The sequence below is a fragment of the Tupaia chinensis genome, unplaced genomic scaffold, assembly GCF_000334495.1.
Source record: "Tupaia chinensis unplaced genomic scaffold, TupChi_1.0 Scaffold000146_1, whole genome shotgun sequence".
Classification (NCBI taxonomy): domain Eukaryota; kingdom Metazoa; phylum Chordata; class Mammalia; order Scandentia; family Tupaiidae; genus Tupaia; species Tupaia belangeri.
In genome coordinates, this window is record NW_006159616.1 from 17,428,046 (window position 1) to 17,437,911 (window position 9,866).

Below are 9,866 nucleotides of genomic sequence, written 5' to 3' on the forward strand. Positions count from 1 at the left end.
AGGTATGAATAGATTTTTTTTTTTTTTTGGAGAGTTTTTTGCTATAGAGCATGTGCGCTCGCCAGGCACACAGAGAGACAGAAATCACCCACCAAGGGGGATGGCCGCAGTCCCTTCTCCTTTGTTCTCCTCTCAGGATCTTGGGCACACATGCACACACACCTGGCGTGAGTTTAAGCCACCGGGTCCAGGACTCGAACTGCTGTCGACCACATGGGAGTCCAGCGACATAGCCATTACACTAACTGCAGGTCCCAATAGATATTTCTTGAGTAAGCCCTCAATAAACAGTTAATTTTTAGTACATAGATGTAATCAGTACTCTGTGCTGTGCTTGTCTTTCTTCCTGCCACTCCAGTGAAAGAAAACTTCAGAGAATTTTTTTTAAGAGGTTTTTGTTTTAGGGCATATGTACTCTCTGGGGAAAGAGACAGAGAGAGAGAAAGTGAAAAAATCACCCCTTAGGGAGGGTGGCCACCCCCAATCCCTTCTCCTCCACCCTCTTCTAGGATATTGAGCATGCATGCGTACACACCTGGTGTGATTTTCAAGCCACTAGTCCAGTGCTCAAACTGGTTGGCCATGTGGGAGTCCAGCAACCTAACTGCCATCTGCTTGCCCCAAGAAGGACCTTTTTGTCTCCCTGGTTTCTCTTAAAAATTTAGACATTTAGGGGCCAGTGGTTAGTGTGGTGGTAAAGGGCTCTGGATTACCACATGGCCGACCCTGATTCGAGTCCCAGCCTGGCACTTAGTACTTTCTAACTTTCCCTCTCTCTCTAGCTTTTGCTCTGTTCCTCTCTGGTCAAATTAAAATAAATAAGGTTAAAATAAAGTAACTCTTGTTTTTGTTTTTGTTTTTCTTTTGAGAGGTTTTTGCTATAAGGCATGTACACTTGCCAGAAAGAGAGAAAAAGAGACAGGAAGTAATCACCTCCTGGGGGGGGGGGGGGGATGGCCACGCCCCAATCCCTTCTGCTCCATTCTCTTCTCAGAATCTTGGGCATGCACGCACTCGCACCAGGTGTGAGTTTAAGCCACCGAGTCCGGGACTCCAGTCGTGGTTAACTATATGGGATTTCAGCCATATAGCCATTATGCCAACTGCTGGTTCCAAAATAAAGTAATTATTTTTATTTTTATTTTTTTTAAAGTTATTTTAGTTATTCATTTATTTTAATTTGACCAGAGAGAAACAGAGAGAGAGGGAAAGTGAGAAAGTAAGCTGCCAGGTCCAGGACTTGAACAGTGGTCAACCATGTGGGAGTGTCCAGCAACTTAACCACCATGCCACCTGCTGGTCCCCAATAAAGTAATTCTTTTAAAAAAAGGAAGAAAAAAATAAAATAAATTTAGACCTTTAGAAGAGGTTTAGACATGAATAGTTATTACCTCTTCTCTAAACTCACAAAAAAATTACTAAAACACTAGTAATTGACCCAACCTCAATAGTATAATATGTAGCTGTGGGATAATAAAGTCGATTTTTGGGACTGGCAGGTGGTGTGATGGTTAAGGGTGCTGGACTCCCACATGGCCGCCATGGTTTGAGTCCCAAACCTAGTGGCTTTCTTTCTTCCCGTTCTCCCCTCTCTCTCTTTTCCCCTTTTTCACTTTTTCTCTCTCTCTCTCTTGCTCACTCACTCACTCGCTCACTTGATCTGTTCTTCTCTGGTCTAAATAAATAAAGTTAAATAATTATTTTTAAAAAAATAAAGTTGATTTTCTCTGTATCGGGATTGGATTTGTTCTGTGACTGACTTATTTCTCAGGTGTACTGTACTACTCCTGGGCTCCAAAAGGCAAATCTAGAACTTATTGATTAATTCAAGAGCATTAGTCACACAGTTCGAGTCTATGATTCTTTGTTTTCTTTGTTTTGTTTTGTTTGTTTTTTTGGAGAGGTTTTCACTATAGGGCGCGTGCGCTCGCCAGACAGACAGAGAGAGACATAGAGACAGCGAGAAATCACCCCCCAGGGGGGATGGTCACACCACAATCCCTTCTCCTCCATTCTCTTCTCGGGATCTTGGGCATGCACGCATACATGCCCGGCGTGAGTTTTAAGCCACCGGGTCCGGGACACGAGCCATGGTTGACTATGTGGGAGTCCAGCAACATAGCCATTACACTAACATTTGTTTTCTGCTGAAGAAAAACAAATGTATACCTGTTACTGAGCACTAATTCTCAGATGCTTATGGTTACTTAGGGAAGAGGAAGGGGCAGGCCAACATTAGCACAGGTTGTGACAAGTTAAAAATACTAGGAATACCATGGTTTTCCAGTAAGTAACTTGAGAATGTCGTTATTTTAATTGAGTTACCAAATATAGCTTCACCTTCCTAAATCATGCTGGCTATACTACATTCATTTGGGGGAATGTTCAGGAAAGAGTCTGCTTCGCATTTTAACTCTGCCCTTGAGTGTGAGTGTGAACATAAGCAAAAGTTTATTTTACTGGAAATAATTTTTGAAACAATGTTTCAGCTTTTTCTTTGGCTATATAATTATGAATTATCTCTCACATTTTTTAAAGATTTATTTAGGGACCAGCAGATGGCATAATGGTTACATTGCTGGACTCCAGTGTAGTCAACCATGGTTCAAGTCCCAGACCTGGTGATTAAAACTCATGCCGAGCATGTGTGCATACATGCCCAAGATCCTGAGAGGAGAATGGAGAAGGGATTGTGGTGTGACCATCCCCCCTGGAGGGTGATTTCTCACTTTTTATCTCTCTCTGTCTCTCCGGGGAGTACATGTACCCCAAAGCAAAAATCTCTTTAAAAAAAAAAAAAAAAGAATTACTTTCTTGGGCTGGCAGGTGGCATGGTGGTTAAAGGCGCTGGATTTTCATATGGCCAACCATGGTTCGAGTTTCTGATCTGGCGTCTTGTTTTCTCACTTTCCCTTTCTCTCTTTCTGTGTCTCCCTCTGGTCAAATTAGAAAATAATAACAAATGGAATTAAGTAAATATATTTTTAAATTTAAAAATAATTCTTTATTTAATTTTATTGATTATTATTGTGTTTTCTGTTTGACCAGAGAGAAAGGGAAAGTAAGAAAGCAAGCCGCCAGGTCCAGGGCTCAAACTGCTGTTGGCTATGGTGGGGAGGGGGGAAGGGGCTGTGCCCCAACCACCATGCCACTTGTCAGCCCCAAAATTCTTTCTAGTTTTTGATGTTCTGCCTTTCTCATTTTCATTTCCAGAGATGAAGAAAGAAGTGATTGTTGAAAGTCATACTGTTTTCAACTTATAGTTCCTTGGCTACTATAATAATTTATGTATATGAATAAATTAATAAATAATTTGTGACCGTTATTTTTCACGTAATATGGAATAGCGACCTATGCATAGAAGAATCAAATGAATTTATTGTGTTGTGGTTTACACTGGTAGATTTTTAAGATGATAGCTAATACTATATATCAAACACTGTTTAAATATTTTTACTTACAGGACCAGCAGATAGCGTTATTGCTATGTCACTGGACTCCCACGTATTCGACTGAAGTTCAAGTCCTGGATCCAGTGGCTTAAACTCACGCTGGGCACGTGTGCATGCCTGCCCAAGATCCCGAGAGGAGAATGGAGGAGAAGGGATTGCAGTGTGGCCATATCCCCTGGGGAGTGATTTCTAGCTTTCTGTCTCTCTGTCTCTCTATTTCTGGCAAGCACATGTGCCCTATAGCAAAAAAATATATATGTGTATACATATGTGTGTGTGTATGTGTTACATATAAACGTGTGTGTGTGTGTAGATACATATTTTTTACTTACAGCATAATTTACTTATATAAAGGCATTTAATAAATAGAGAGGGGCCAGCAGGCAGTGTGGTGGATAAGGGTGCTGTATTCCCATTTGGCCCACCATGGTTCAAGTCCTGGACCTGGTGGCTTGCTTTCTCGCTTTCCCTTTCTCTCTTTTTCTCTTTCATGGTCAAATAAAAAAAAAGTAACAATAACAAATGGAATTAAATAAGCAAATAATTATTTTTAAAAATAGAGAATAGTGTCACATTCCCTTAAAAGGATTTTTTTAATTAATTATTGGGGAGAACCAGCAGTTAGCATAATGGCTATGTTGCTGGACTCCCACATAGTTGACCGCAGTTCGAGTCCCGGGCCTGGTGGTTTAAAAACTCACGCCAGGCGTGTGTGCGTGCGTGCCCAAGATCCCGAGAGGAGAATGGAGGAGAAGGGATTGCGGCGTGGCCATCCCCTTTGGGGGGTGATTTCTCGCTTTCTGTCTCTATGTCTCTGTCTGTCTGTCTGGTGAGTGCACGCGCCCTATAGCAAAAACCTCTCCAAAAAAAGAAAAAAAACAAGAATTAATTATTGGGGCTGGCAGGTGGCATGATGGTTAAGGGCGCTGGACTCCCACATGGCTGACTACGGTTTGATATCCAGACCTGGCACCCAGACTTGACAGCTTGCTTTCTGTCTTTTTCTCTCCTCCTCTCTCTCTCTGTCCCTCTCTGATCAAATTTAAATAAATAAATAAATAAAGTTAAATAAAACAATTCTTTTTAAAAAAAGTAATTATTGAATTTTATTTTGTTTGTTTGTTTGTTTGTTTATATTTTGACCAGAGAGGCACAGAGTAAGAATGAGAGAGAGGGGGAAAGGGAGAAAGCAAGCCACCATTTCCAGGACTCGACTTATACCATAGTCAGCCACGTGGGAGTCCATTAACCTCAACCATCATGCCACCTGCCAGCCCCAAGAAAGGTTTTATATATCGCAAGTGTATTACAGGCCGCACATTTGAAGGCCCAGAATCAGAGTAATAGGGAAAAAGGCACAATCACTTCTAACTCTACACATATACTAATGTACGTGTTCCTAAATATCCTCAGAGAGCACAGCAGCAACTTTTGCAATAGTCTTGGTCATCTCATGTTCTGTCTGCCTAAAATTAGAACTCAGATATCAAAATTAAGTAGTTTTAATTATTTTCAGTTAATCAGTACTATTTATAAAATAATATATATTAAATCCTATAATTGGGCCAGCAGATTAAGGCATAGTGGTTAAGGCACTGGAGTCCCACATGGTTGACCATGGTTTTGAATCCTGGACATGGTGGGTTGAAAATCATTCTTGGCACATGTGCACGCCTGCCCCAAATCCCAGGAGAATGGAAGAGAAGGAATTGCAGTGTGGATGTGGATGTTCTCCTGAGCGTGATTTTTTTGGGGTTTTTTTTGTGTGTGTGATTTCTCACTTTCCTTGTCTCTGTCTTTCTGGTGAGAGCATGTGCCCTATAACAAAAACCTTTTAAAAAAAAATCACAATTTACTTAGGCAAAGACCTTTTTCATTATTTTTTTTCAAGGAATTATTTTTTATTTAGCCTTATTTATTTATGTATGTTAATTTGATCAGAGAGGGACAGAGTGTGAGAGAGAGAGAGAGCGAAAGCAAGCCTCCAGGTCCAGGACTCAGACTGTGGTCAGCCATGTGGGAGTCCAACGCCCATAACTGCCACGCCACCTGCCAGCCCCACGTTTTTATGATTTTACAAGTGGTAAACTTCTGGGACCAGCAGGTGGCGTGGTGGGTGGGATGCTGAACTTCCACATGGCTGACCTTGGTTCAAGTCCTGGATTTTGCAGCTTACTTTCTCTCTCTCTCTGGGTCAGAGTAAAAAATAATAATAACGGGGCCGGCAGGTGGTGTGGTGGTTAAGGGCGCTGAACTCCCACATGGCTGACTGTGGTTCAAGTCCTGGACCTGGGGGCTTGTTTTCTCTCTCTCTCTTTCTTTGTCACTCTCTGATCAAATTTAAATAAATAAATAAAGTTAAAATTACTCTTAAAAAATAACAAGAACTAAAATAATTTTTTTTAAAAAGTGGTAAACTTCTAAAAAAAATTTTTTGAGAGATTTTCGCTATAGGGCGTGTGCGCTCACCGGACAAAGAGAGACAGACAGAAAGCGAGAAATCACCCACCAGGGGGGATGGTCATGCCGCAATCCCTTCTCCTCCATTCTCATCTCGGGATCTTGGGCATGCACGCACACGCAACCAGCGTGAGTTTTAAGCCACTGGGTCCGAGACGCGAACCGCGGTCGACTACGTGGGAGTCCAGCGACATAGCCATTACGCTAACTGCTGGTTCCCAAACTTCTAAAATTTTGATAGTGAAGTTTATAAACACATTCTTCTACAAACTGCTGGAAGAATGGCAGAGTTAACCTCTCTCACAAATGAAAGTATTTTTACCACATTGGTTATGTTGGATGATCTTTGAAGAGTTTTATTTATTTTATTCATTTATTTAATTCCATTTGTTATTATTTTTTAATTTGACTAGAGAGAGAAAGGGAAAGGGAGAAAGCAAGCCTCCAGGTCCAGGACTCAAACCATGGTGGCTATGTGGGAACCCAGCGCCTTTAACCACCACACCACCTGCAGACCCAAGGAGTTCAAATCACCTTTATTAATAGTGTGCTGGGCTGGCCTGTGACCTCATGGTTACAGTGGGTATATCTCACAGGGCTGATGGCACAGTTCAAGTCCTGGAACCTGAAGCCCCACAAGAGAGTGTGTGTGTGCTGAAAATCCTGAAAGAAGGGAGAATTGGAGAATAGATTGCAGCCTAATCATTTCTTATGCAGGGTGCTTTCTCTCTCTCTCTGGTGAGCCCATGCACCCTCTGTCAAAAATTTAAAAATAGGGACCAGCAGTTAGCGTAATGGCTATGTCGCTGGACTCCCATGTAGTCGACCGCGGTTCACGTCCCAGACCCGGTGGCTTAAAACGCATGCCGGTCATGTGTGTGTGTATGCACAAGATCATGAGAGAAGAATGGAGGAGAAGGGATTGACGTGTGGCCATCCCCCCTGGGGGGTGATGTCTCACTTTCTGCCTCTCTGTCTCTCTCTGTCTGGCGAGTGCATACGCCCTATAGCAAAAAATAAATAAATAAATAAATAAATAAATAAAAATAAATAATAACAAAAATAAAAAATGTAAATAAATAATACAATGGGCTGACTGTATTAATTGCTAACTATATTGATCACACTGTCATATTGCGGTGAATGAATTTCTCACATTTCTATTTTGAACTCATGAGACTGACAAGCAAAAAGAGGAAGTAAACAGCATGCCTGGGTTAGTAGGTTATGCAAAATTCCAAGCACAGCTGATAGGTCTAAATCTGTACTTTTTCTTTCTAACCACATTCCTTATTGACCCAAGCTGAGTACACATGCTTGCCTGTTAAGATGTCTGGACTATCAATAGTATACTTCTTCTCAAGGACTGAATCCTTGAATTTTACTTTGTATTCTTTCTTTAATACACAGGTTACATATGTTTAGCACAGAAAGAAAATGCAGGCAAGCAAAACCTACAAACCCAGCCACCTGGAGAAAATGTTAAGCTAGCTTCTAGGCTAGTGAACATCTAACCAAATTGGGTCCCTCATGGGTCATCTGATTTTTCACTTAACACTACAGCATGAACATCTTCCCACTTCTGTAAGTCAATCATTGCTCTTTCAGGCTGCACAGTAAAGGCTGAGACATATTTTGCTGAGATAACCCCCTATTGTTAGGGATTCCATCAAACTGTGCTCAGTTCTCAAGGGCAAATACTGATTTAGTCATTCGATTTATGCAAGGTGGATGAGCTGACTGGAGGATGGTCATACTTTTTCCTACAAACATCTCACTTCCTGGCTACTCAGACTTCCTTGTCCCAAAGCCTGTGCAAGTAAACCATTGGCCAGGCTCCTGGGCTGAGGAATGCTGCCGCTGCTGCCGTTAATAGCTGTGTGAACAGTCCATCTATGGGCAACAGGCAGCCCGCTGGGTACCTGAATGTTTTCTCAGGCCTGGGCTGCCCGTGCTGACCCTGAAATTCAGACCAGATGCATTCTCACCGGTAAGATGATGTGAGATTCCAGAGTGGAAGAGAAGGCCCGTAGTTCTCATTTCAGAGATGGGGCAAACAAAACATCTCTGAAGAAGGCTAGGCTGACCTGGCTGAAACCAAGGAATGACAGCCAACTCCAGTGTGGCTGGTCTGTCCTGGGACCTAAGTATGCATGTCTAAAGGCCCACTGGGTGTGGAGAAGAAAGGACAAATAGCAAAAATCCTAATTTCCTCTGCCAAAAAGTCCTTAGAGAAGAAGGGACTTTTCCTCTCACTGTCTCCACAGCACACTAGCCCTATGGCAAAAACTTAAAAAATAAATAAATAAAAAGGGCCGGGGAGGACTGGAGCTGGAGTTTCATCTAAAACTGAGCAAAGCACACCTTAGAGTAAAAATGGCTTCCAGGGGAGGGATCTTTTCCCTCCCGGTTAGTTGGAAGTGGGTCTGTATCTTTTGAAACCAAAGTGAGATTCCTTTCTCCATCATCACCCTTCACAGCCCATGACTGTGACTTTTGCTGACAGGTCTCATCTTCCGATTTGTAAGGCGGTCTGACCTTGCGCTGAGGGCATTCCCTTGGACCCTAAATGCTTCTTCTCCTGGAAAAGAACAAGTGACTCTGGGAAGGCCAGCGTGATCCAAAGCAGGACTGCCCCCTTGGGAAGGCCAATCTGGAACTTGAGGGGGTTCCTCTGCCTCACCTCCCATACCGCTAGTCAAGGACTGTTTTGTTGAGTTAGGAACACCGAGGAGCAAGACTCCCGGAATCGGCCCGAGTCACAAATGCGCCTAGAAAAAGAAAGTCACCAAGGAACCCGAGTTTTGGTCTTGAATTACGAAAGTCTTATCGTTTGAAACATGTTCTGCAATGGAGTTAGTTAGAAACCCTTGGAACATTGAGAAAAAAAAAAAGAGATTGAGAGAGTCATTGTATTAAACAACCCTGGGGCTCTTGGCGAATGCAGTAAGGATGTCACGAGAAAGGGGTGGCTTCGGTTTCGGGTACTAAACTCGCCTCCGGGGTTTTGTTAGGCCTTCGTAGGTCGTGGACCAGCTCTAAAGCACTCGATCGCGGCGCGCGGCGGAGCCGCCCCTCGGAGCCGGCATTTGTCCTCCGCCGTCTCAGGCCTGGGCGTCGGTGGAAAGCAGTAGGAAGCCAGGGAAGAGGGACGGAGAGAGAGATGGGCGCAGGCAGTGGTGACTCAGCCGCGAGATCAGGGGGCGGGTGCGGCACGAAGGGGTGGCGAGCGGGTGCGCTGAGCACTGCTGCGCGCGGGCGGTGTCCCCTGGCCCGCAGTGGTTAAGTGGGCGGTGCCAGCGGCGCCCCGCCCCGTCCAGGCCCGCCCCCTGGAGGCCGAGGCGCTTCGTCGTATTTATAGCAGCACTGCCGGGAGTGCAGCGTCTCTCCGCAGGCCCCGGCCGCGGCGTCCCGGTTCCTTACACGGAAGGCAAAATGGAGCGGCCGGCTCCCCTGGCCGTGCTGCCCTTCTCGGACCCCGCACACGCTCTGAGCCTGCTGCGTGGCCTAAGCCAGCTCCGTGCCGAGCGCAAGTTCCTGGACGTGACTCTGGAGGCGGCGGGCGGGCGCGACTTCCCCGCGCACCGCGCTGTGTTGGCGGCTGCCAGCCCTTACTTCCGCGCCATGTTCGCAGGGCAGCTGCGCGAGAGCCGCGCGGAGCGGGTGCGCCTGCACGGCGTGCCGCCCGACATGCTGCAGCTGCTGCTCCGGGGCGGGGGGCGGGGAGTGGGCCACACCGCGGAGCCGCTGTTGCGCGCCGCCGATCTCCTGCAGTTCCCGGCAGTGAAGGAGGCGTGTGGCGCCTTCCTGCAGCAGCAGCTCGATCTCACTAACTGCCTGGACATGCAGGACTTCGCCGAGGCCTTCAGCTGCTCTGGGCTGGCGAGCGCGGCACAACGTTTCATCCTGCGCCACGTGGGCGAACTGGGCCCGGAGCAGCTGGAGCGGCTGGCC

The 9,866-nt window shown here is 45.2% G+C and overlaps 1 protein-coding gene across 1 annotated transcript in view; it reads left to right on the top strand.

Annotated features, from left to right (window-relative positions):
- Window positions 1–9,265: 9,265 nt before the first annotated feature.
- KLHL21 (kelch like family member 21) overlaps window positions 9,266–9,866 on the top strand; it is a gene marked incomplete in the record, with an annotated part of 11,558 nt that continues 10,957 nt past the window's right edge. The window contains 1 exon segment of the mRNA XM_014586598.2: window positions 9,266–9,620. Coding sequence (XP_014442084.1) covers window positions 9,348–9,620 — 273 coding nt within the window.